At 48.4% G+C, this 27,714-nt stretch overlaps 1 protein-coding gene across 3 annotated transcripts in view; it reads left to right on the top strand.

The window, feature by feature from the left end:
- The window catches only part of plekhg2 (pleckstrin homology domain containing, family G (with RhoGef domain) member 2), a 67,823-nt gene that overhangs the window by 39,266 nt on the left and 843 nt on the right, over positions 1–27,714 (top strand). For 2 of the 3 annotated variants that reach the window (XM_084952000.1, XM_084952002.1), the window contains 10 exons: positions 9,403–9,469; positions 10,464–10,510; positions 18,876–19,026; positions 21,951–22,082; positions 23,021–23,203; positions 23,367–23,459; positions 23,553–23,639; positions 24,216–24,249; positions 24,342–24,440; positions 25,784–25,885. In XM_084952000.1, coding sequence (XP_084808126.1) covers positions 9,403–9,469; positions 10,464–10,510; positions 18,876–19,026; positions 21,951–22,082; positions 23,021–23,203; positions 23,367–23,459; positions 23,553–23,639; positions 24,216–24,249; positions 24,342–24,440; positions 25,784–25,885 — 995 coding nt within the window. The remainder of the gene's footprint in view (positions 1–9,402; positions 9,470–10,463; positions 10,511–18,875; positions 19,027–21,950; positions 22,083–23,020; positions 23,204–23,366; positions 23,460–23,552; positions 23,640–24,215; positions 24,250–24,341; positions 24,441–25,783; positions 25,886–27,714) is intronic. The other variant, XM_084952001.1, reaches the window with a different exon arrangement.

Here is a 27,714-nt window from a genome sequence, read left to right as displayed (position 1 = left end):
CTGAGTGTCCTAAAGACCTGCAGACAGGAGGACTGAGCCAAAGCCCGTGACCTGCTAACAGCTTGTAGCCGGATCTGATCCGTGTCGAAGGTTTGGCCAGAAGCAAAACACTTTGCTGAGCAGGATGAAGTGTGAGGAGCAGAAAGCCCACATCTAAAGTTCTCGTGAGCTGAGCAGGACACTAACACTGCCAGGGCTGCAGGTTTGATTCCCACCAGGATGCTTCACTATGAAATGCTCACAGCTCGGCTCTGTGCCGTCACGTCAGCTCACAGAGCGAGCGGCTTCAAACACTCAGACGTGCTCGCTCAGTGCAGACGGAGGCTGAGCATCACCTGCTGCTTTGGGTGGAGGGGCTACTGATCAGGAAGAGCGCAGGCCCAGGGGCCTTACTGGGGCCTTACTGGGGCCAAAGTCTGGTTGGAGTGAGCCACAAAGAAATGTGGAACAAAGACCCCCCAAAGTATCACAATGACTCCACCAGCCTCAGGGAGACAGGGTGGTTCTTCCCAGATGATGATGGGTGATTAGTTGCTGGTGAAGCAATCTGAAAATGGCCAGCTGCGTTCACAGATGCACCATGGGAGTTGATGCCTCAGTGTGTGCATGCAGCCTGTAGTTACAGCTCCCTCGAACTCACAGCTCATCCAGGGGAACACATAGTTGTTCCCAAACTAGCTGAGAGAAGTAATCTCTCCAGCCTCCCCCAGGAGACGTCCAATGTCCCAAACACCTCTGCTGACTCCTTTCAATGTAGAGGAGCAGCAGCTCCTCGCCGTATCTCTAATGGGGAGGCCAGCCACCCTTACAAGGAAACTCGTTTGCACTGCTTACATCTGTGACCTCACTACCCCGAGCTTCAGGTTAGGGTCAGAGGTCAGGTTTTCTGAATGTCTTGTGAATGAGATAGCATGTGCTAGCAGGCTGAGCAACCGAGTGCCACAGCAAAGCGTGAAATCCACACAGTGGACCAGCGTTTCTGCCACACACATGATCGTATTACTAGGGCTAGCACTGCCGGACGGCTCGTTCATGCTTAAACTTGCATAAAAACTTTACAGCACATTAGACAGTGGAATTTACAGAATTTAAACTTCACATGAACGCTGCATGCTCGTGGTAACCACAAACTCCACAAACAGTGCAGTCGGTCACATCGTTTCACAACAGCTCTACAGAGATTCAGTGCAAAAGTACAAACTGAACTAAAGACTCTTGCAAAGTTCCAACAAATCAAATCCATCAGTATGTTTCACAGATATGTGTGAAACTGTGACAGAGAGACATCCTTGGCCACGCCCAGACGCATCGCTGCCAGCGTGAATCAAAGTCCTGACGCAACCTTTGGTAGTTTTTCTGCTTCAGGCTGACATCGAGACTTTTCTGATATCAAACTGTGATGCAGCAAATTTCAGTGTTTCACCTGGCACAGCACGCTCTGCCCCAAACTCCTCATTCTGGACCAAAGTCCAGGCCGGGACACTTGGACATGGTGGCAGTGGAAGCTGTGACACGTCTGCACGCCTGGGTGTGCATGAAGGTGTGAAAGCCCCTCCTTCAAGCTTTAAGCGTTGAATGAAGTTTTAAAAGTCTCTGAAAATGAATGAATTTAGTGTAAAGTCCACGGCTCTGCCCACCGTCGTGGAGAAATCAAGCGCTCCCAGAACCAGCGATGCAGTTTTGAAATGACTTCAGAGTGACAGACGGAGTGAAAGGGAGCTTTAAGTGGCTGAGAATGAAGTTAAAATATGTCACACACACACACACGCACGCACACACACACACACACACACACACGCACGCACACGCACGCACGCGCACACACACTCCTCCCTGCTAAGGGTCCTGTTTTCACACTTCACTTTCTTTGTGCCTGTTCCAACACACACACACTGTTATGAACACAAAGCACTAACGTGTGAGTGCAAACACACACAGTTTTCATTCCATCCAGGCTTCCTGCTCCTGCTTCTCATGGGAAATATTGTATGACAGCGGGCGAGTGAGGGGGGGGTAGAGAGAGAGAGAAACTCTGATATCATTGCAGCTAATTGCATTTTAGCTAATGGGAGTTAATTAGTTGTTAACGAGGCCATTCCAGCATTCAGGACGCCCTCAGACGAGCTTCTGCCGCCGTCCACGTTTCTGTGGGTCACTCAGAGTTTGACTGAAACGACTGACCTGGTTTCTCTTCAGCTCTTTGTCCTAGAAAGGAGAGAAAATAAGAAAACCCCCATCGCTTGTTCTGACTCACACACGCACACACACACACACACACAGACACACACACAGTACCAGATGGGCAGACATAACAAGCTCAGAGAGGCTACATCATCCAGCATAGCTGGAACATGACACCATCCGGCAGTGTGTGTGTTACAGTGGGAAACTGAGCCGTGTGTGGATGTGGAGGCTTAATAGGGACTAAACTGCTGTGTGTGTGTGTGTGTGTGTGTGTGTGTGTGTGTGTGTGTGTGTGTGTGTGTGTGTGTCACTCAGCTCAGATATAAATGATTTAAATGTGTGCACAACAGATTTAAACCACTAATATTTTTTTAAAGAAAGCTGATTGAGCTCCAGATCTGAAACTTTGAATGATTCACGGGGCTGGAAACAGCAGATTTAGCTCCTCCCACTTTAAGACAACTTTCTTTTCATTGGTTACTGATTGGAAAGCATAGGTTTGCACAGCCAGTGGGCGGGGCTTCTGTGCCTGAGTGGAACATTTAAGGACTCTCTGTTTTCTATGACATCACGCACACCTATGATAATTCAGTTCAATTAAATTTCATTTACACAGCGCCAAAACAACAACAGTCGCTTCAAGGTCTTTATATTGTCAGGTAGACCCTACAATAACACATACAGAGAGAAACCCAACAATCATATGACCCCCTATGAGCAAGGCGTTTGGCGACAGTGGGAAGGAAAAACTCCCTTTTAACAGGAAGAAACCTCCAGCAGAACCAGGCTCAGGGAGGGGCGGGGCCATCTGCTGTGATTGGTTGGGGTGAGAGAAGGAAGACAGGATAAAGACATGCTGTGGAAGAGAGACAGAGGTTAATAACAGATATGATTCAATGCAGAGAGGTCTGTTAACACATAGTGAGAGAAGAAGAAACAGCCAGATAACTGGGATGCCGCACTCACACACACACACACACACACACACACACACACACTCAGCAAAGTCAGACAGACATACCGTCTCCTGGGACGTCAACCACAACATCATCAGCACCAGTTTCCCATGGTGCACTGGGCCAAAACCAGCAGCTGAGTCAGACTGATGATTGATGACCTCGATCAGTGAAGTCACACAAATGCATTGATCAAAGTTTATTTACTGGCTCTGAATTTATCTTCTTCCTTCCTTCCTTCCTTCCTTTCTCACTTGAAGTCTGGAATTTCTGGAGCATTATTTCAGAACGTCGTCAGATATTTTTGGATGGAAATACTTGCTCGCTATGGTTTACGTGAGGGAGCTGCTGATGAGGTGACCTGACCATACCTGTGCTGTGTGATCACACCTGTAATATAACGTCTTTGGTTTTGCCGACTCGATGCTGAGAGAAAAAAGCCACGTTTCGGGCTGGTTTGTTTAATGTGACCATGTGTGTCATCAGATGAGGTCTAGAAGAGGTCAGGATGCAGCGCAGGTATAAAAATGGCTTCAGAGTGATGAGTCGGGGCGTGAAGTCGAGCACAGCCATCCCTACAGATCAGCTGAGACCCTGTAACTGCTGCTTGCTCATTACTTTGCCTTGAATGAACTTTTTCCTTTAGCCAGCCTACATTTTCTGTGTATATGCAAGACACTTTGCAACCCACTCCAACTCAGCTCGTTTTTAATCGTATGAGCTGTTAAATATAACTTAGGCAGAGCGGAACAGTAATCATCTTGTGCTGAGTGAAACATGGTTTTATTGCTGCAGGTAAAATGTTGCTGTTGGTTACACGTCCCTGATTCTGGGCTCTGGCTCAGCTGAACAAGTAACTCACAGTTACATGATCACAGAGTGGCCATCGTTGCTCTCAGGTGTGTTATAGAGTCCCTGCCTGCATATTACAGGCAGCAGGTAAATGTTGAGTGATTTAATTATGTGCGTCTGCAGGGTGGTCCGGGGGAAAGCACAGTGTAAAAAGGAAACGTTGTTGCACAGTCTGAAGGCTTGAATCTGGAGTCAGGCGTCATTTACTTTACCCGAGGCCTGTGTTAGAGGCGTGCCGGGTGATGTCTCGCTGACGTGTTTGAGGGAAACGTGGAGTAAAAGACAAAAGACACTTCTTCTGCTTCTTGAGCACATGTGTTAATGCTAAACAAGACTTTGTTCATGAAATAAGAGAAATGTGGAAACAATGTGCTTTAGTGCATACATGTCACAGACTTTTCACCTCGACTGATAGCAGAAGCTAATATCAGGTTATGACTGTAAGGGAGTGATTACAGGCTCGGACAGGTTCAGTGAAAGTAAAGAGACGTCCTCAGTGTTTCTGTGGGCTGATCTGGGCTCAGTTACACACACTAACTGCAGGGTAACTAATCTGCTAACTGGAAGGTTGGTAGTTTGATCCCTGGCTGCTCCAGTCTCCATGCCAAAGCGTCCTTGGGCAAGATACCGAACCCCGAGGTGCTCTGTGATGTGTCGGTCAGGGTGCGAAAGTTCAATGGGAAACATCTTCCATCTGCAGGAGCTTCTGTCGCTTCAGCATGAAAGGATGAACTGGACTGGAGCTGGGTTGCAAAGTGGCTTGCAGATGAAGCAGCGTAACCTTAAAATATAACCGTTAATCAAGTCAAGAAGATGATCCTGGTATGAAATGTAGTTTTCCCCTTCATCATTTAACAGTCCCAAATTCAGCCCCTGCTGTGAACTCTGAGGGTGTTACTGTAAAATTACTATTCCTCATCCTTATTTGGTCATCAGAAGCCCCACCCACCTGCTGCTTAAACCCTAATTTTTGAGGAGCAGCCAATCAGAAGAATGACAGATGAACTGAAGCCCAGTGTAAGCTAAAGAAGGATTATTTTGAACTGTGAGTCATGCAAAGCTGCTGTAATCCACGGCTTAAAACAATAAGGTGGAAACGAACGGCTCTGGGATGCGTCTGAGCCGTGTGACTGTGGACCTGCCTCCTGCTCTGCAGTCAAACCGCCGACACACCGCCATCAGAGTTTTGATAAAAACACATTTCACTGCATTCAACTCTTTAGTCTTCCTCTTCGTCCTCGTCTCAGCGCGTTTCTGAGACGCCGCTCAGTCAGCTGCTGTTTATCACTGCGTTAAAGAGCCGGCGCTCCGAGGGAGGATGAAAACCAGACCTGTGTTTTCTTGGCCCCAGCCCGCAGGGGAGAAGGAGGAAGAGGTGGAGGAGGGGAAGGCCCAGCTCGGTGTTTTGGGGGTCACGGGGTCACCCGGGGTCAAGGTTAGGTTTGCTTATTTAGTGGGTTAAATTCCTGGGAAAAGAAGGGAGGAGATAAAATGTGTTGATGAGCTGAGGTGTGAACATCCAGGAGGAACAGGCGGGAAAAACGTCATCTGCAGAGGATGGACAGGAGCAGCAGCCAATCAGAGGACTTCCCATAGACGAGCGTGTGATCACAGGACTTATTTAACTCAGGCATCAGGACGCTCCCATTATCACTGCCAAAACATTAAACACAGCAAAAGGATATTCTGCTTTATTTTTAATAGATCAGAGTAAAATAAATAAATTATTAATTAATAATTTGTCTAAATTAAAAGACAATGAAGCTGCGTCTCCATGTCGCTGACCTCGTGCTCTTCCTGCTGACGGCGAGGGGAAGCAGCTCGTCTGCTCCTCAGGTGCACGCCTCGTCGGGATTGGTGGAAACCATCAGGCTGTGGGCTGCGTGTTTGTAAAGCAGGAAATGAAGACGAGCAGAAAGTTTAAATCTCAGTAAACTGGACCGTTGTTGAAAGGCTTCGCTGAGCGTGGACAGGACGCGTGCGTGTGTGGACGCCGTCGCCGTGACGAGCGCTGACAGCTCGGCGTGCTGCCGGTTTGCTCTCGGACTGACCTGACAAACCTGCCTTAAATGCTGCTTTGTGCACATAAACAAACGTGGATCAGCGTTGTGATCCTTCCCATTTCCTTTGCCGATATCTCTGCTTTTCCCCGACATGTTTGTCGTCCCACATTAAAGACATTTTTCCTTCTGTCTTTAATTATCAGCTCCGTCTCTCTCTTTACTCGTGTCGTCGTCCCGTCTCTGTGCTTCCTTCACTTTTATTGTGGCGTCTTTCTCTCCGTCTGCCTGCCGCTTTGCCTCTGACATCCCGACTTTTCTGTGGTCACTCCATTCCCAGAATTCCCTCTTCCTTTCCCATAATCCCCGGCTAATGATGTCCGCCGGCCACAAAACGAGGCCTGACGCCAGAGCCGAGCGAGCGAGCGAGCGAAGGCGGCGAGGAAGAGGAGGTGGAGGAGGGAGCGTGTGTGTGTCCGTCCATACGCACAGATATGTGTGTGTTTGTGATAATGAGAGACTCGATCGGAGCTCGTTAGCTGAGAATGCAGTAAGAGTTTGCAGCGTGACCTCATATAATCTCCTCCTATCTCCTCCTCGTCACAGCCGCTCGCTCGCAACACCACCACGCTCCTCGTTCTCCCAGAAATAATCTAAATCAGCTCTTTTCACTGTGAAACAGTGAAAATGGTATTTCACAGTAATCCGTCAGGTCATTATCAGGGCTCTGAGCGTTCGTGGGTTTGTCCTCAGTAACCGAAGCTTCTCACGTGGTTTGATCTGCAAACTCCGACCTGTGAATGCGGCTCGTCCTCCATGTTCTGCTGCTCAGACCTCCTCCAGCTCTTCTTCGGGAAAACGAGGAACTTCCAGAGGTCTCCTCTCCAGCTGGATGTGCCTGGAACACATCTGAAGCGTCCCCGTCAGACGATGTGGCGGAGCTCCTCGCCGTCCCTTCAGAGGAAGCTCATTTACTCACTTTTATTCATCCAGAGATGAGCGTCAGACAAACCTGCTCAAACGAAGGGTCCTCTGGTGTTACCAGATGGAGGCCTGCTCCAATATGGCAGAAAAAGATCATCTGGAAAGCTTCAGTGTGAATCTTGATTATTTACTTGGTTTCATCAACTTAAATGTCTTGTTACTGATCTCAGCTCAGATGGATCCATGTTTATCATAAACTCATATGAGCTGTCGGCGTGTTTCGTTCACGCCGCCTCAGTCGTCTGACGTCACGTGAAATCCGTTCAGCAGAAGTCCCTCCAGTGAAATTCTCTGAGGCTCCGCTCTTTCCCGATGCATTGTTCAGAGAGCTGCACTTTTTCAGATAGTCATCAGACATTTGGCTCGAGTTTCTGCCTAGCAACAAACATCGGCCTCGCCAAATAAAAACAAAGCTTCTCAGAGACGTTTTCAGTCTCATGCAACAGTTTGTTTTACTGCTCGTGTTATTTTTAAACTGCGCGGTGGGGAAATAACCAGATTCAGCTGCGCCGAGGTCATCAAAGCTCCTCAGAACGCACGGTCAGGACGGAGACTTCGAGTTCAACCTAAATCCACTTTTCTAGGGTAGCTTTGCATGATTCACAATTTGATTCACGTTGACCTGACTCACTGTCAGATGCTCTTGTGTTTCTTCGCTGTTAGCCGTGTCAGATTAAAACGCCTCGCTCTGTTCAGCGTCACAGCGAACAACAAGTTTCCTGTTTTGCAACAAATTCCTTCTTTCCCAAATTTTCCTCATAATTCATTTTGGTTTGGAGGCCGGCAGCTTTCAGGCACCCATGGGCCTGAAAACTTGCACGGCTGCACATAGATCTCAAACACACGGAGTCTGTTTCAGAGAGAGACCAACTTAGAGCATCGGGACGTTAAACCCGACGAGAGAGAAAGAAAAGGTTTGTAAGCAACGCCGCGACCCCAGCGGTCGCGCTGCTTTCTGTCAGTCTGTTTCTCACCAAAGGCGTCCGAACGCTCTCGCTCGGCACGATAACCACCGTCAAATCTTTATGATGAGCTCTCAAAAAGACAGAAATCGATTCCACAGAGGAGCGCAAACATGGAAAACGAGGCGAGCGTAACACGCGCTGACGCTTTCTGCTGCCACTCAGTTGCTTCCAGCTTTGCTTCGTCCTGCACGAATGACCTTAAACGAGTATTGATTAAAACCACAGACGGAGACTCTGAGCTCAGCAGCAAACAGCCAGCAGGTCAAAGGTTATTCTGGATTGGTATCACGCCGCTGTGGTTTAAATGGTAAATGGCCTGTATTTGTATAGCGCTTTACTAGTCCCTAAGGACCCCAAAGCGCTTTACACATCCAGTCATCCACACACACTCAACGGGTGAAGTGTCTTGCCCAAGGACACAACAACCGAGACCGTCCAAGCTGGGGCTCGAACCGGCAACCTTCCGATTACAAGGCGAACTCCAAACTCTTGAGCCACGATCGCCCTAAGGAGGTTTAAGGAGTGCACAGTGTGGTTAAGATGGATGGAGAAAAGAGAGGACGAATTCAAACAAAGCGATAAAGAAGGTTGTTGTACTCGGCCGGGTGGAGGGACGAGGGTGGAGGGACGAGGGTGGAGGGACGAGGGTGGAGGGACGAGGGTGGAGGGACGAGGGTGGTCAGAGGGAGAGTTTCCCTGAGTTGGTGTAGCATCATGCTAATCTCCCTCTCTCTCTGTCGCAGCGCTCGCTGTGACTGCAGTATGATGGTTAGTTATTACAGCATCAGACCGCCTGTGCTCGCTCTGTGGACAGTTTGCACGCAGCAGGTCCTTCATGCTCAGGATCACCCGGATGATGCGTTTAGGGAACCTCAGTGGTTCTGTGGTGGGGTGGTTAACACCTCTGCTTTACATGTGAGAGATCCTCCTATTCAAGACTGGGAGGAGAGACAAACCAGTGTAGTCCTGGTACTGGTCCCAACCTACAGGGTTATACCTGGATACCTGCTAATTATTGCTCAGTAACATCCAAATAAAGTCCTACACAGCACAACTGGGACTCCAGTTTGCAGAGATAAAGCCTAGGACAGCTAGCAGCTACAGCCACCTGTGTCACGATCCACGTGTCAATCAAAGAGACCACGCCCCTTATAATGCAAACTTTATGCCTTAGTACAATTTAAACAGGTGGGTTATTAAAACAGGTAAAAACAGTTTAGGCTGTAGACATGTTTGTTTCTGCTGGAACGTTTTAACATGGGAGTCTATGGGACTGACTCACTGCTGCCTCTGCTGGACGTCAGAGAAACTGCAGGTTTTGGGACGTCATTTAAGAGGTTTATGGGGACTAAAGGTTCCCAGTGTGGATGAAGCTGATGCACCAACATCATCATTAATACACAGAACAAGTCCCTGTTGGAACATTAGCCTGACCTTTGACCTCTGTGTTTGTGTCCTCAGTGATCTGCTGGAGGATTTAGAGAGAAGCCCTCATGCTGCAGCCATCGCAGAGTGCTTCGTAGAAAGGGTGAGTACACAGTGTGTGTGTGTGTGTGTGTGTGTGTGTGTGTGTGTGTGTGTGTGTGTGTTCTGTTTTGGGCTCTCTCACCTCTGTGGTGTCAAAGCTCTTTGATTCCTTGCAGCGCACGAACCAAATATGAGTGTAAAAGCTTTTTTCTTTTAGCATTAATAATAGTAATGAACCCAGGCCTTGAAAGGGGGAGGAGCTTATTCGGGACAGAGAATGCACTGAGGCCCAGTTTGAGATAAAGGAGGATTATTTTGAAGTGTGAGTGATGCAAAGCTGCTCTGTGAGAGGTCAGGGGTCAGAATAAGAGCTGAGGATGAGCAGTAGGAGTCCGCTCAGGATTGTAGATTAGATTAGGAGAGCAGGAAGTCTCCACAGTAATCTGTCCCTTCCCTCTGGGTCCTCTTTGTTCATCTGCAGGGGGCTGTGCTGCATTCAGGGTTAAACTCTTCTGCAGGACCTTTGAGCACCTTCAGTTGAGTTTAGAAACAGCGTCTGGTCCTCAGGAGGCTTGTTGTTCATTCAGACTGGGCTGAACTGAACTTCCTGTTTAATCCTGGACATTAGATTAAACCGTTAGAGTTATTTTAGGACCCGAGCAGGAGACACAGTGTGGCTTTCTCTCTGCAACCTCCTGACTGGCTGACAGGAAGTGGACTGAAAGGGGAGGTGAAGGACAGCTCGCCCAGTTTACAAGGATGAGTGTGGTTCACACTTCAGCGGCACATCTACGGTCATACCTGCTGGTCAGACCTCTGACCTCTGACCTCTATGAGGTGGACCTGTGGCTGAGTTCAGGCAGCCAGACCAAATGTATAAAACTGCAAACATCTGGGCCAAACAGCTGGGGTGGGAGTGGGAGGGTCTCAGATTCATGCAGACATTTTTAACTGTAGGAAAAGCAAAGGTGAGCGCCCCACGCAGGGAAGCTGCAGGCTTATGGCTGCTGGTTCAACGCCAGCTGCTCTGACATCAGCTGTTCTCTGTGTTTCAGAGTGAAGCCTTCGACATCTACACTCTCTACTGCATGAACTACCCCAAGTAAGTACACACACACACACACACACACACACACACACACAGCTTCCTGTTAGGAGTGGATTCCCAGACTCTGAGCTGGATCCCGGCTCAGGTGGAGATCTGGATCCGTTGTCCTGCTTCCAGATCCGGGTCGACTGAAGCACTTTGACTTTAGAAAGTTTCTCTACAACTTTTTGAGTAACAGATCACATGACCTCCTTTGTGGAGACAACAGGAGCCAATAAAGATAAAGGAGGAAGTATAAACAGGAAGTCCTGCTCATTGATCGCTGCTTCAGTGTTGTTGTCCAGCCTCAGGCTGATATAATTACTGACACAAAGCTTTTCCTTCCTGGAGCTTCGTGTTTTTCACTCATTTGGATGCAAAAAATGTTCAAGTTTGATCGACATCAGTGAGAAACATTTTTCTGTGGCCTGTTCCTGATGAACAGACCGCTGTCGAGTTCACTCTGACGCTGATTTATGACCAGAGTAAATGCGAGCGTTGGGGTCCGCTCCATGGACGACAGCCTGAGCTGCGTCCTCGTCTTCCCGTGCTGACGTCTTTCTCCTTTACCTGGACCCTAAAACCAAAGTCTGTGCCGCTGTCTGAGGCGGTCCTCACAGAGAGTTTGGCTTCAGCCTTTCACATCTTTGAGTCTCTTTGTGTTGTCACAAAACCAGCATGTTGCTTCTGATTCTGATTCAAATAAATTTCAACACTGGAACGAAAACACTCACGCAACATTTTTTACTCTCAACTTCAAAATGCAGATGTGTTTGATGAAGATGAATGGACGGCGAGTCCTGCTTAATAATCTCATTTCCATTGTGGTTCTCTGAAAACAAAAGAAGTTATGATGGCAGATGTTGGAGGCACAGAGCAGTTTAACTCCAGCTGTTGCTTCAGACGTGCTGCTGGGCTTCTGTCACAGGCTGAAAGCTCCACCTGTCCTCCCAGCATGAAGCTGGTGATGAGCTCAGTCAACATTACAGTAACACTTCATAAGACGACCCACAAATAAGGCGCAAGTACCCTGTACTTAGGTGAAATTTCATGTAACAATGAAATAACCTAAAATTAAATGAAGTAATTTTCTGGAAAAGCAAACAATATTTCCCCATCTTACATCTTATGTTCCCTGTACGTTCCTGCAAAATGCACGTAAGTTCTGGGTACTCGCGCCTCCTCTCGCCTTCATGGAGGGAAAATACTTTTATGTGTGAAGCTCTGGTTAAGCTGCGTGAAGACACTGAAACAACCAGCGAGGAACAAACTGTGACTAACAAATCATCTCTTTCTGTAACTCAAAATCTGTTGGAGCTGCAGAAGTTTGGAGATCATTTGGAGATGAACAGAGCCGAAAAATATCACCAAAAGCTGCACTTTAAGTTAAAGGGGAATAAAAACTCCTTCAAACCCACGTCTCAGTATCACAGGTGTTACACCTGTAACATGCCCAACACTCAGGGCCGATAACTGCTGTTGTTACTGAGGAGATCGATGTCTGATGTGTGGATAGATCTAAGATCGATCTGCAGGGAGATAATCGGTGCCAAAAGTTAGAATAAAACCAACTCTGTGCTTTTGTGTTTCACTGTTCAACACAAAGTAACACAATCGATGTGAAACACTGTCTGCTACAACATCACGGGTTAGAAAACAGACCTGTTTTATGCCTCTGTGACACCTTAGAAAAGCTCCTTTTTTAACATTTCTTTAGATCCACAAGAGCTGAATTACACAATTATACCAGCAGGTTGCTTGGCAACCACCTAGCAACAGCACAAGTACAACAAGCACAGGCATGACGTTGTAATAGTTTGATATATTTACTGTTTGTCTCTTCTCCTGCAAACACGTCTGCTCATCTTTGGTTTCTTCTTCCTGTTAAGAGCTTTCAGTCGTCTGTCACTTAAGCTGTTAGCGTTAGCCTAGCCTGCAGAGCGTTATTCAGGCAGTGTTAATGTAACTGGGAAACTCTACATGCTCATCACAAATGAAGCAGATCACAAGACCATGTGGTTGTAACTTGAGCAGAGAGGCTGATGTTAATGTGGTGAAAAATCCACAGATCCAGCTTCAAACAAAGCACGCGCCCACGTTAACCAGCTGCATGTGACGGTCTCTGCCACAGCGTGCAGAGCTCTGCGTGGTACGATACTCTGAATAAAAGTCACATTTATTTTGGTTTTTGCCGTTAATGAAGTAAGAAGTAACACGAACGCAGAGATCTGAGAGCTGCGTGTGAGTGATAGATGTGAACCAGAGGCACAGAGCGCAGCGTTACCCTGTTTCACTGCACGTGTCTGCGTCCACGGCTGCTTCGTCTCTTTATTCTCTGCAGAGTCAAACAGAGTCACTGTTGATCTCACGCAGGTCTTCTCTCCACCGTCTGACCCACTGCGCTCGGCCTGCCTGGATCTCTGCCCGGCCTCCATCTGTCTGCATATTGATGCACTTAAATCACTGCATACATGCGCAGTAAAAGCTTCATCGGCACCCATATGTGCCTCCCTGTGTGTTTAAACCCCTTCGGCACGTACCGAGTCTGCCGGGGTGGAAGGCGACCCCTCCTTCACCTCGCTCGCTCGCTCTATCTGCCTGTCGCCTCCTTAAAGCTCCATTAAACACCAATAAAAATAAGTAGGTCAAATGCTTTCAGACCACCAAACCCAGAAACTCTGTCTCTGTCAGCGTGTCTCCAGCTTTTCGAGCTGCATCGCTGCCTATTCTGCTGGACCCTTCCCGGCCTCTCAACTGCTGATTTATTCAGCTGCTGCGTGTTAGGATGCTCACGGGTGCCAAATGTACTTTTTCCCAGCCTGAAACACAGGAATCTTTCAGCAAACCCGACACATGAAAAACTTTGTGTGTTTGTTACTGCACAGAGACAGGAAATAATGTGAAACACTGACAGATCACTGAACAGCATGTTTGCATGCAAGGATGAAACCATAACACATGTCAGGTGATCATGTAGATGTTCCTAAAAAGGGTTCGTGAGAAGATATTTAAGTCTGATGTGGATGGCGAGAGTGTGCCGGCCACCGTCAGTCAGCAGACGCGAGAATAAAGAGCCAGTGAACCTCAGGGCTCAGATGAAGGGGTGGATGTGAGGCCAACCCCAGCTGTAAAGAGGTTAAAAGTAATCAGAGTAAGTCTGAGCTGATCAGGGTTTATTCTGGCTGAGGGTGCTGGAGGCAGCGCTGCAGGGGACAGCATGCTGTGGTTGCTGCTGAAGGTCCGTGAAGGCACCAGGACGTCAGTTCTTCAGCTGTGAATCAGCCCCTCCACTGTTTCATCCCTGCAATCAGAGGCTGGAGCTCCCTGCAAGCCTCAGCTCCTCAGATATGCTCGAAACCATTTTTCACTCATGTGGTCACCTCGCTGTGTCCCCCAGGAGTCTCCAAGTCACCTGCGTGTGCTGCAACCATCAGCACAGGGGTCGTGGTTTAAAGATGTGGAACCAAACTTTCTGCTGCTTTAAATCTTTCGGTTTTGGGTCAAAACTTTTGTCTTACTAGCCAGAATCAGCCCTGTGGAATATTTTAGCTCCGAGCGTTCAGCAAACTCGCAGTAATGCGATCACCAGAGGAGCAGACTTTCGGTCTCTGTCAGCCCCTGCTCTGCATTTTTCCACAGTGATCCGCTGGGTCAGATTTGGAGGGAAATGTGCTGGATTGCAGGTTTCTGAACTCTGCTGTCGTCCCGCTGGGAACACGAGACGAGAGGCTTTGTTTGCCCGGGGATCCTGCACAAAAATGAAAACGCACCAAACAACAGATCGGCTCCAGGAACGCAGCTTCTCTGCCATCGGAAACCATCAGCAGGAAAACCGAAGGAGATATTTGTCTTTATAATATCACAACACTGTGCGTGTATGAAACTGGCTGCCAGCAGAATGATTTGAACAGATGTGGATGTAATCTCAGTAGGTAGCTCCATGGGGAGAACAGAGACAGATGCTGAGGTAATTTATGCTGCTAAACTCCACTTGGATGCAAGCACAGTTTGTAATGCTGTAAATTGATGAGCTGTAGAGCCAGCGGGCTTCGGAGGCTGGCAGGGGGTCTCCTGATTAAAGCCAACTTTTAACAGAGCAGAGAAATGTTCCAAGAATGATCAGACTCAACACACATGAAAGCGAAAGTACGTCTGGGAAACAGAGCAGGTTACTGGGTTTATGTCCCAGCCTTCATCTCCGCCCCGTCACAGCACGGCAGGACTGTCCAGGTTAACCGCCGGACTTTAAACTTGGTTCTGTGTTGAAATCTCCGGGATAGCTGGGGTCTTTCTGCCCCGGTGCTGCCTGCTGACTGACTGCTGCACTTCCGAACTCGGTAGTCGGAGCAGGTAGTTGGGAAAAGCAGATCCTCAGTGTAGAGTGCGACATATCTGTGGAAAACTCATCTGGACAAATAATCAGGCGTTTTATCCCAATGCAAACAAAGCTTACAGGTAGACGCACGGGTGGGACTATTTGAGAGGTTAATAGTGTTTTGATTGGCTGTGCAGATTGCAGGTTGGTGTTTTGTTACCTCTGATTGGTGGAGATGACTTCGGGCTCGGGGGAGCGGCTGCGATTATCTGCAGTCTGTGAAACTGTGACGGCTACGTTCCTCTGCTCCGAGCATCCGTACAACACGAGGTGAAGCACAGCGACCCTGGAGACTCTGTGGAAGTTTGGGCTGAAGGAAGTCCTCAATGTGTTCCAGTGGATGAGTTCATGGGAATCTTGCCAAACGCAGTTTCTAGGCATGTCTCTGGTGCACATTTTTCATATCTGCCATCTGCTTTAAATTCTCCATGCAGAGCTGAGTGTTTATCTGAGGCTGAAGTCCGAGATGACAGATTACGGCTTCATGTCTTGTCTACAGAAAATTTGGGCCCTTAAATTTGGCTGTTCAGTCTGTGACATTTTATATGAACCTAACATTTATCACTGTTGTCGTCCCAGCGGCTGCAGGTTTCATTATAGTACAAATGTGAACAGTGACTCTTCTTTAAGCCTTTTATTGCTGTAAAGTTTACACATGCTTTACATTAATATACCACACCATCTTTAAAGCTCCATGGCAACAAACAATGCTGTTTTGCTTGCATGTCTCAGTTATGTATGAGCTCAGAAACTCTGCAGGTGACTGTTGAGATGTGGCGTAGCTGACACCGAACTCCAATTCGTGCTCATCCGGGTACGGAAATCCCAAAAGGTCGGTTCTGTTCATCTGGAAGTTTCGTCATCATCAGGTGACGTCTTCACTCTCAGCTGACTGCAGGTTTCAACCTTATAAACAGGACATTTGCACAATGACTGAAACCAGCACCACCGAAGGAACAATGGGCTGTAGCTGCAGCTGAGACTGAAGAAGTCACACGGATGGATGGATGAATGGGAGGATGGATGGATGGATGGATGGATGGATGAATGGATGGATGGATGGATGAATAGATGGGAGGATGAATGGATGGATGGATGGATGGATGGATGGATGGATGGGAGGATGGATGGATGGATGGATGGATGGATGAATGGATGGATGGATGGATGAATAGATGGGAGGATGAATGGATGGATGGATGGATGGATGGATGGATGGATGGGAGGATGGATGGATGGATGGGAGGATGGATGGATGGATGGATGAATGGATGGATGGATGGATGGATGGATGAATAGATGGGAGGATGGATGGATGGATGGATGGATGAATAGATGGGAGGATGGATGGATGGATGGATGGATGGATGGATGGGAGGATGGATGGATGGATGGATGGATGGATGAATAGATGGGAGGATGGATGGATGGATGGATGGATGAATAGATGGGAGGATGGATGGATGGATGGATGGGAGGATGGATGGATGGATGGGAGGATGGATGGGAGGATGGATGGATGGATGGATGGATGGATGGATGGATGGATGAATAGATGGGAGGATGGATGGATGGATGGATGGATGGATGGATGGATGGGAGGATGGATGGATGGATGGATGGATGGATGAATAGATGGGAGGATGGATGGATGGATGGATGGATGGGAGGATGGATGGATGGATGGATGGATGGATGGGAGGATGGATGGATGGATGGATGGATGGATGGACAGATATATGATCGGCTGTCTAATCCCTTACAGTGGTACATTAGCCTTTCAGTGTGGTTGGACAGGCACATTTCTGTGACACAAGCCCAACGGCCTCACCTGGTTTGTGCACCAAACCAGTGCCTTAAAATCACCTGAGCACCTTTTTAGGAGCAACACACTGATCCTGTGCTGGGCCTCGCTCTGTCCCAAAAACATGGGACCACAGCCTGAAGCTGTTCTGCTGATGTTCACTGGAGAATAAGTCATCGTCCACAGAACCAGTCTGACTTTTATTTGAGACATTAGACGTTTTCTGTTGAAAGGACCCGGGTGGTAAACTCTGGTGATAAATGTGTGCACTCTGCCTGTTGGCGTTGCAGGGTCCAAAATATGGCAATCGGGGTATTTGGGTCGATCCATCCATGATGGGACAGAGCTTTATCAGACCCGGCTCCATGCTTCCAGTCCTTGATGTCCGGGTTTGGTAAGTCTGTTCAGGCTGCGGCCTCGGTGACCACGGTGGAACCGGATGTGGTCGTCTGCTTTTATAACCCGCCCAACTGTGGCTAGACTTAGAGTAGGCTCCCTGCCTGACCTCTGACCTGTTCTGTCTGCTTGAGTAAAAGTGATTTGGTGTCTGGGCTTAAACCCCGCAGAGACGGAGCAGACATCATCAGCAGTCGATGTGACACTGATGAACTCATTTTGACGGGAAACAGAAAGCTTCGCTCTTTTCACCGTAACAGCCCGGTACAGCGTCAGCATCGCTGCTGATGCCTCGATCTTCGGGTCCATCTCATGTTCCACCTTTCCATCAGTTTTAGAGATCCGTCTGCTTCACGCTCTGCTGCAAACCACCCCAGCATGAAGCCAGAAGAACCCCCTCATGCACAAAAAGTAGGCACATCATTCGGAGGGTCCCAAAACATCATATTAACTGTGTTACACCCCTCTGATGCCCCTGCTGGCCATCCAGTGCTGCTGCAGGACTCTTTGGGTGGTGCACAGGTTCAGCTGCTACAACTTACCTGATAGGTTGGAGATAAATGTGCGCCTGGTTTGGTTTGGACAGTGCCGGTACCACCGCCTCTTTGGTTGGTATGAACGTGTTTCTGTGGTTAAGGTAATATTTGTCTGGCTGCAGGATGAATGTGGGCCTATCAGACGCCTCCCTGATGATGCCGCATGTTTGATTCGATTAGACTGAGAACCTGTGAAGTTCCTTTTTGTAAACTGTGGTTAACATTTCAGCTGTGAGTTTGCAGATTAAACTCTTTAATTATCCGGTCGATATTCTGGTTGGTATCACCTGTTGTGGTGTTTAGGACGCTGTGGGGAAGAAACAGATGAGCTGCTGTGTTTTAAAGCTCGTTTCAGACTCTGCACTTCACTGATGTCTGCAGAAGATATTAGCACTGCTCTGAATTCCCCCTCTTTCCTGTGGAGAAAAAGAGCCTGATCTCTCCTCTCCGTCCCCATCGTTACCATGACCTCCTTCCTCCCATCCTCTTTGGCCCCCTATTTCCTCATCCCTCCTCGTTCTTCCCTTCCCTCCTTCCCTCCAGTCCCTCCACCAGCGTCCAACATTCTTTGGCTTCCAACTGTGATGAATGTCTGTCAGAGGACCCGACAGCTGAGTCTCCACTGTCCTCCATCATCCTCTTTCACCACCATCCCCGTCCTCTCTCCTGTCGCTTCTTTCTTCATAACCTGGACCTATTTTTAACTTCCTGTCTTTCCATTTTTCCCTTCCTCAGACTCTTTGTTGTCTTCTCTTTCTATCTCGTCGTCGTGGACATGTGGCCCTCCCTCTTCTCCTCGTCGTCTGCTCTTTGTTCTGATTGTGATGAATGTTGGTGAACTGGATCCAGAAGCTCTCTGTCAGAATCTTTTCTTTCTCTCTGATCTCGTCAGTTTCTCTCGTTCTTCTATAAACTTGTAATGAATGTTTGTCAAAGCTCCAAACAGCTGTGGAGTCCTTTTGCTCTTTAGTTTGTCATAATCGCCTCCATCTGTCTTCTTCTTCCTCCTTCCCTCCATCATTTCTTCACCTCGTCCTCTGATGAACGGTCAGAGCTGAGGACATCCCTCTCACCTCCTGCAGCTCCATTGTCTCCTGTTAAAGTTCCCTCCCCGTGCTTTAAATGCTACGAGGTGATGGCTGAACTCTGTAGATGTCGGTAACCTGACCTGGATATCCATCGACTTGTTTTGGGGCTTGCTGTTTGGCTTCAAGAGAATCTATTGTGGTTTTAATGATTAACGCCGTCTCTGCTGCTCTGTGTCCACAGCTCGGTGGCCGTGCTGAGGGAGTGCATGAAGAACGAAAGTCTGGTTCGTTTCTTCCAGGAGAGGCAGGCGACCCTGAGCCACTCCTTACCGCTGGAGACGTACCTGCTCAAACCAGTGCAGAGGATCCTCAAATACCACCTGCTGCTACAGGTGACCCTTCGTACCACCTAATACTACAAGTTATATCGCAAATACTACCAAATACTGCATGCGGTGCCTGAAATACCTCCAGATATACAAGTTAAACTCCAAATACGATCAGATGTTGGACATAGCACCTCAAAAACAGCCTAAGGTTATACTAATGAATACTGCATATAGAACCTCAAATACTACAGGTGAGAATTTAAATGCTATCAGATACTGTGCACACGAAAGCCTGTTACTTGGTCAGGTGCCACCTGCAAGTGCATCCAAACACCTCAAATTCTAGTAGTTGAGTAGTAGCTCAACATCTCAAATACTAGCTTTAGTTCAGCATAAATGACTTCAGTCCTACCTGATACTGCTAGATGAGTACCTGCTTCCACAGGTAACTAAGGACCAAACGTCCTGATTGGTCCTCGTAAAGCTTTGGTCTCCAGGCAACAGGTCTGTCTCCCGTCAGTAAACAGAGGGTCAGGCTGAGACCTCTCAGCGCATCGCGTCTTTAGAGACGAGCGGTGTGTGTCCTCGGCTACGTGTGCGGGGTTTTTCCCAGGACCAATAAAACGAGGATAAACTCTGACATCATCTCAGAGTCTAAACTTCTCTTTCCGCTCTGCAGCTGCTCTGTCACAGCTTTGTTCTGTCCTCTGACCACAGGTCCTTTACCGTCTGTGCTGCAGTGAAGTGCAGTTATCCTTCTGCTGATACATCAGGAGTCTCATGACACGCTAACGTGTGTGCACGTGTAGGACAGAAGTGATTAAAACGGCTGTTTCAAAGACAGGGACCGAGTCTGAGACCAGCCGTGGTCAGTCGCTGTCTACAAAGCAACACAGCTGTGCAAAGACGGCGATAAAGGTCAACAACGCCGAGTCCGTGTGCAGTCACATGCAGTATGTCAGAGATGAAATGGGGGTTAAACCGTGAATCCGTTGCCATCTGCACGCACAGAAATGTGCATTATTTACTTTCATTCAGAGTCTGTGCAGAACGCAAAGATCTGAAACTGCAGGACGGCCATCTAACTGCCAAACATACACAGGATCACGACCGGAGGACAGTCAGCGAGTCGGCTCTGCAAAGAGTTGGTTGAGGTTTGAAACTACAGCTGCCCTAAAACTCAACTTATCTGATTTCAGCGTGTAGAAGAAGTAAAGCCAGCGGACTCGAGTTAACGTGACAGGAAGACTGGTCGATCAGTCGTAAGCTCTGCTTCTCGTTGTCTTTGTTGAGTCAGTTTTGGCACAAACACCAAACAGATGCTGGAGCCCGTTTGTGCCGCAGTCAGCACCAGGAAACGGTGACTCTGTTAAATCACACGAGAGCGAACTGCAGGCTGGCCGTCGTCGTGTTCTCATTATTCTGAGAAGAAGCTCAGCAGACGTTTGAAACAGACGAGTCTCAGTTAAAGACTCGCAGCACAAAATAAACCCACAAATTCTAATAAATGAAATATTTACACACGTGTGTGTAAATCTGTGTGCACACAAATACATTATAACCTTGTGCAGCTGCCAGATTCTGCTCAGATACCACCTGATACTGCAGTATCATTGTGTGTATTATTGTGAACATGCAGAAATACTTGAGTAGAGTCAAAACGGATAAAACGATGGAAACAAGCTGAAGCGGTCCGGTTTAGGAGCAGAACCATTTGTTCTTCTGTGCCAAATTCCCATCGTTAATAATCACATCTGGCTGAATGGAGACTTGTGCTCCAGATGTTTAACATGACGCGCAAACACCTGGAAGAGGCGAGGACCTGTTCATCACGTCTGTTCACACAGAGCGTGCTGTAGAGGAGGTCCTACGGTGTGAAGCTGAAGCCGCAGAGGCCTTCTCACTCAGCCGTCTGCTCCGTGAAGCAGGAACAGCTTTCCCAGTGAACGTGCCGAGTCTCCTCACTGGTCCCAGTCCAAGCCCAGCTCTAGGAGCGGGCGGGAGGATGACACAGCTGAAGCTGCTCTTTGTTCTCGCTCGTTGGTCTGCAGGATTTGCCGCTGCCGCTCTGATGACGGCAGCCAGTTTAAACATCGGTCAAACATGTGTTTGGATCCGAGCTGGGATTTTCCCAGAATCCTCAGCTGCTCCCGTTTCAGTCCATTCTGTGCTAAGGCGCTTCAGGGTGCAGTGGAATGTAACTGCACACATACTCTGAGCTACTTGTACTTCCAGTCCGATGCTTCTCACGGGGAAGCGACGCTTTTGACCTCCAGAGTTCCCAGAACGACTCCATGAACACGAATGAAATGTGGCTGATCTGCAGCTTCAGGTCAGCCTGACCTCCTGCTGCTCTCGCTGATCGCTCACAGGCTCCAACACACACTCAGGACACGCTGGGCGCCACAGGCTGGATGATCAGTTTGAAGGAATTAATCATTTAATTAGTTTATTGAAAAAAAAGATCAATTAAACAATGAGGACACTTATTTCCCTGTACTTCCTGACTGTGACAGAGCACCTCTGAGTATTTGCTCCACAGCAGGTCAGATTTCCCCGCAGTCATTTAAACCTCTGCTAAATAAACACATGTTAAGTAACCCTGAGCTGGAGGGTTAGAAACAGCCTCTCCAGCGCTTTGTGTATGAAAGCTCTAATTAGCACGACTCTGGTGGGACTCGAACCCACAACCTTTGAAGTCCAATGTGCTATCCGCTGCGCCACAGAGCCGCACGGTGAGGTGGCTCGTGGCAGTTTAAGGGTTAATGATGCTTCGTGTCCTCGTGTTCACGGTGGTCTCAAAGACGTCAAAGCAAATTGAGTAAAAGTTACAAGGACACAAACCACAGTTTATCTGAGGCTCGGAGAAATCCCCGTCTGTGTTTTGGCCTCAGCAGGCGGAGGATCAGAGCGGGGAAGGATCTCAGAGTGCGAGATGCTCCCGACGCCTGAGCTGTCTTTTATCTGCGGGTCTCGTCTCGTTTCAGGAACTTTCTAAGCACTTTGACAAGAGCGAGCCCGGATATGAGGTCGTGGAGGATGCCATCGTCACCATGACAGCAGTCGCCTGGTACATCAACGACATGAAGAGGAAACAGGAGCACGCTGTGCGGCTGCAGGTAACGATGATCATGCAGGACCCCAACGTGAAAAAAGCTGCTGAGAAACATAAGGCCCGGGGGCCAGAATCGGCCCACCAAAGACTCTAAAGTGGCCCACTAGATGGCTCTGTAAGATGTGAAGGAGGGCACTGATACTACTCAAAGTAATTAAGTAGCATGAAAGTTCCTGTTTTTCATGATAGTTCAGCTTTTACGACGAGTCCACAATAAACAACAAAATGACACATTTACTCCCGACAGCTCAAAGAACCATGCTGACAGATTTCTTTCACTGATTTTTTTATCTGCGAAATCTGAGATGTCCTGTTGAAGTTACTCGTCTTTTCCTTGTATAACGATGTTTCAGTTAAACGTCTTTACACTGACAGAATGAGGATGTTTCACTAGTCCGGTCCATGTGGCCCACGATGTAGAACGACTTGGACATGTTTGGTCTACCTACGAGCTACCATTCAGCAGCTATTAACAAAGACTGTATATGAAAGATGGACACAGCTACCATATGAGTTTGTGGATCGATATTTGCAGGTTTCATTGTTAGCATGTTAGCCATCGTTAACATGGGTTTGTGACCAGATTTAGCTGAGCTTTGGAGCGCAATCACTAGCAAGTTGATGCTAGTTAGCGAGTTAGCTTAGGTAGCATGTTACCTAGCTAGTTGTTGCATAGCTGGGACCCCCATCTGCTTTGAGAACCGATGAAGCCTTTCAGGTCTGAGGTGAAACATCTTTGAGAACCTAAAGACGTCCAGTTGCCTTCAGCACTGAGAACTTTGTGACCCATGCAGGCATTTTGAGAAAACTGGATCTCTAGAGAACGCTGTGCTTTTCCAAAGAACCTTTCTGAAGATGAAGGATCGGTGCAGATCAGCAGGTTTAGGTCGGGTTCACTCCACTGTGGTTAGCCTGTGACCTTTCACCGATGTCTCTCTCCAGGAAATCGAGTCCCTGCTGGTGAACTGGACTGGGCCGGACCTCAGCGGGTTCGGCGAGCTGGTTCTTGAAGGTTCCTTTAAAGTCCACAGAGTGAAGAAGGAGAGAGCGTTCTTCCTGTTTGATAAAATGCTGCTGATTGCCAAGAAGAGGATGGAGCAGTTTGTCTACAGCACACATATTTTTGTAAGTAACAACACGTTTGAGGCCGTCGTGGGTTGTGTCTGCACTGCTGCATCACAACAAACACACATGCGACCCCCCAGGAAACAGAGGCTCATCGCCACAGCGATACTCTGACCTTCAGGGTTCCTCACGTTTGTCTCTGTGTCTGCTCCTCCACCTGCAGTGCTGTAATCTCCTGCTGGTGGAGAATCTGAAGGACCCGCTGTGCTTCCGAGTGTCCGACCAGACCATTCCCAAACAGCAGCATGTAGTCCAGGTGAGGGAAACCTCGAGTCTCCGCCTTAAATCTGGATCTCAGATGCAGCGACCTCACTGTTTGTATCTGGATCCTGTTTTTTTTGTTCTGCAGACAAAGAATCAGGAGGAGAAGCGACTGTGGGTGCACTACCTCAAGAGGCTGATCGTCGAAAACCATCCCGCATCACTCCCACACAAGGTAAGCAGGGTCACATGTCCTGGTCTTCCTGTGTGAAGCTCCACCATCCAAAGACACTCACGTTAGATGCTGACTCTTACCTGCCCACAGGTGAAGTTCAGCACCGATCACTGTGGTTTGAAGCATATTGCTGCTCACAGGAGATCCGATTGTTGAGTAGACCTGACTGTGGTGGCTTTACGGCCTCTGTTAGCAGCTTTGCACTGCAGTGAGAGCGCGATCTGTACCTGAGCAGCTGTTTATAATGTTCACAGCAAAGATCAAGGAAACATGTATGTAGTCGTGCTCCCAGCAGCAGCAGTAGAGTTTAGTAAAGAGTGCAGCGTTAGTAGATCTTTGCTGCCCCCTGCTGGTGTAAACAGTAAGGAGCAGCAGATGTCCTGTAACATGAGCAGGATGGTGATACATCCATGTTTGTAACCAGGTTACAATGGACACACTGACTCTGAATATTTAACATCCCACATCCAGCCAGCTAACTGGAGTCAGCGTCTCACCTGTTCATTTAAATCCACCTGGTTAATGTGAGGATTTGTCTTTGCTCACACGTCTGACTGATTCACTGATCGTTTCCAGGCGAGGCAGGTCCTGGGAGACAACTTCTGTCAGTGTGAGTCTCACACACACACACACGTATTCAGCATGCTTGTATAACAGTTTTCAGCCTCTGCAGATGGAGTGACATCACTTCCTGTGTTTCAGCTCCTCAGTTCGAGCAGGACCACCTGAAGAAGTCATCTGCGTCTCCGCGGCTGGACGACATCCACGCCTATCACCGAGGCAGGCGTCAGTCAGGTCAGGGTCAGTCACCTCCTCCTTCTCGAGCTGCTCCTCATCTTCTTCTCCTGCTCACAGGTCATCACTGCGACTTGTTTCTAACACGTTTCCGAAAATGGGGAAAGCTGTGCATTAATCTAGCGTCTGTTTAAGTGGACGCACAGACTGGACATAAATAAAGGTTTTCTGAAGGATATGTGCGCATTCTGAGCTGAGCTTCAGTACACAACGCCGGACGTGTCTCCCGAACCTGCCTCATACGGCTCGGGTGTCTTTGGCTGCATGAAGTCAGCAGCAGATCTGGTCTGTACTCGGGTCAGTTTAGCCGGCGCGCTGGTTCGTGGAAAGCGAGCAGGGTGCAGGTTTGGCATCTGACTGAACAAAGAAAGAGTTCTCCGAGAAGCTTCAGAACCCGGCGGTGTGCGTCATCATTACTGGGACCTTCTCAGATGGCCTGGTTACCCCTGCCCGTGCACTAATGGCCCCATCATGGATGCTAGCTTTGAACTGATAGCAGCCTCCGTCTGAGCTCTGCGTGGTGGAGGTGGAGCTTCACGTGTGACTGCAGAGGTGACGGCGGTCCCTGCTCACGGTGACGTGTTCCTGAACCCACGCAGCGATCTCCGGCACACAGTCAGCTCCGAGAGCCTGAGCGATTGCACAACAACTGTGCTAAAGTTTGACCCCCACCCCGCGGCATTACTAAATCTAAGAATCTGAAAAACTACGAGGGAGGAGTCTCCCCCCCCCCCCCCCCCCCCACGCTTATCAGACTCAGAAAGGGTTTTATTGCCAAATGTTGAGCAGGTTTACAACATTAGGAAATTGCTGCGGTACTTAGTGCAAACATACTGTCAGATAACGCTTAAATAGACATAAAAATTAAAATTAAAAGTGCTAAGTAGATATCCTGCAGCGGGCTGAAATAAAACGTCTTCACGTCGACGTTGTTACCTGAGTCGAGCCTTTTGTTCCCCAGTCTGCAGCTGACGAAGCTCCTTCGTCTTCCTCCCATCAGTCTGACAGCCTGACCTCGTCCAGCCTCGCTGGGACACTCTTTTTAATTCAGTCATGTGACTAAATTGCCTCGTTAGTTCTGAGTTACTTGTGGAGCGTTATAAATTCTTTCCACTGGTCTGTCGTCACATATTAAAAGGATTAATGTTTTCTGGTTTGTGTCTATTCCAAATGACAGACCCGATCACCTCGTCTTAACTGTTTGAGAAACCTTTTGATAATATTATCAACTTTTGTGCACCCAAACTGTAAGGCAGCTCACAGTCACGTAGTCTATCACACCAGGAACGGGACAGTTTGAATTTCAACCCTAACACGAGGGTCTCTTTCTGCTCTGTTTGTCCCTGCAGAGCCTCCAGAGCTGCTCATGTACACGCCGGAGAAGTCCAGGAAGAACCTGCCTCTGCTGCTGGAGGGAAACCTGCCGTACCGACGCACCAGGAGGCAGTCAGGTACTCAGACAGGCTTCAGCCACAGCTCAGGCTCAGAGGTGTCGCCACCCTTTATTCGTATAAAACAGCAAACATCTGCTTTTTGATGCTCTAATCAAAGAGAAGACACAACGAAGCAGCAGGGAAAGTGAAACTGACTTTATCCAAACGGTGCAGAGTCCTGCATCGTGGAAGCAGCTCTAACTTATGACGATTATGACTCATTGTCCTGGTGAGCGACAGTGACCAATCGTGCGTCTGCATGGGCATATCTGCAGTTTGGATTCAACCCGACTCCGGCAGCAGACATTTCACACTCTCTTCATCTCCAGATGTTAAGCTGAACTGTGTGACACACAGCTGGGGAGATTATGAGATTGTGCTTTTAATTAATAGAATAGAATAGAATAGAATAGAAAATATGGGTAGAAAATATGGGTCTATTATGGGTATGTTGCAATGTACACGGTATGAAGGTATGTTATTAATATGTTATAACTATAAGTGTGTACAGGCTATGAACAGCATGTAAATATGAAAACTATACAGAAATATGAACTTTGCAAGTTATAAACAGTCGTAGAACTATAATTATTGTACAGTATGATTGTTTATACAGCATTTACAGTAGTGCAGTTTAGATCAGTGAGATATGTGGATAATTTCTACAGAGGTATATAAAGTGCTGGTGGTTGTGAGTGGTGGTTCAGTCCATGTTATTATTGTGTGTTTGAGGGTACAGTTGTCCATTGTGTGTGTGTGTAGGTGGTTGTGGTGTGTCTATGTCCAGTCCATGTGTTAACGTGGGTCAGATGTCAGGAGGCAGAGTTCAGGAGTCTGACAGCTGTGGGGAAGAAGCTGGTGGTCTTAGTCCGGCGGCTCCTGTAGCGCCTCCCAGAGGGCAGGAGGGTGAAGAGTCCATGTGATGGGTGACTGAGGTCTCTGATGATTTTCCCAGCCCTTTTCAGACACCGCTTCCTGTAGATGTCTTTTATGGCAGGAAGTGGTGCTCCGGCGATGCGCTGGGCAGTTTTCACGACCCTCTGCAACGCCTTCCGGTCCGAGGCAGAGCAGTTCCCGTGCCAGACTGTTATACAGTTGGTCAGGATGCTCTCGATGGTGCAACGATAGAAGTTCACCAGGATGTCTGAGGACAGGTGGTTCTTCCTCAGAGTCCTCAAGAAGAAGAGGCGCTGGTGAGCCTTCTTGACCAGCTTGGAGCAGTTGGTCGTCCAGGTGAGATCCTCGGAGATGTGGACTCCCAGGAACTTGAAGCTGCTCACACGCTCCACAGCCGTCCCCTTAATGTAGCTAATGGATTGGATTGCATTTATAAAGCGCTTTTCTAGGCACCCAAAGCGCTTTACAATGCCACTATTCATTCACTCTCACATTCACACTGGTGGAGGCAGCTACGGTTGTAGCCACAGCTGCCCTGGGGCAGACTGACAGAAGCGAGGCTGCCATATCGTGCCAACATAAGGCAGTAGGGTAAAGTGTCTTGCCCAAGGACACAACGACCAGGACAGAGAGCCCGGGGAACGAACCGGCAACCTTTCGGTTATAGATGCGCTTCACAACGCCCTGAGCCCCGGTCGCCCGTGGGTGGATGTGGGTCAGCATTCCTCCTGTAGTCCACGATGAGCTCCTTGGTCTTCTCGGTGTTAAGCAGCAGGTTGTTTGTGTCGCACCACTCAGCCAGACGATCCACCTCCTCCCTGTAGGCGGCCTCATCGTTGTCACTGATGAGGCTAATCACCGTGGTGTCATCTGCAAACTTAATGATGGTGTTGGAACCATCAGCAGGTCTGCAGTCGTGGGTGAAGAGGGAGTAGAGGAAGGGCTCATCA

This window comes from Perissodus microlepis, chromosome 14 (genome assembly GCF_051167445.1).
Source record: "Perissodus microlepis isolate ML-2025 ecotype Zambia chromosome 14, ASM5116744v1, whole genome shotgun sequence".
NCBI lineage: Eukaryota > Metazoa > Chordata > Actinopteri > Cichliformes > Cichlidae > Perissodus > Perissodus microlepis.
The sequence above is the reverse complement of the archived record's forward strand: the minus strand, read 5'-3'. Positions and strand labels throughout refer to the sequence as shown.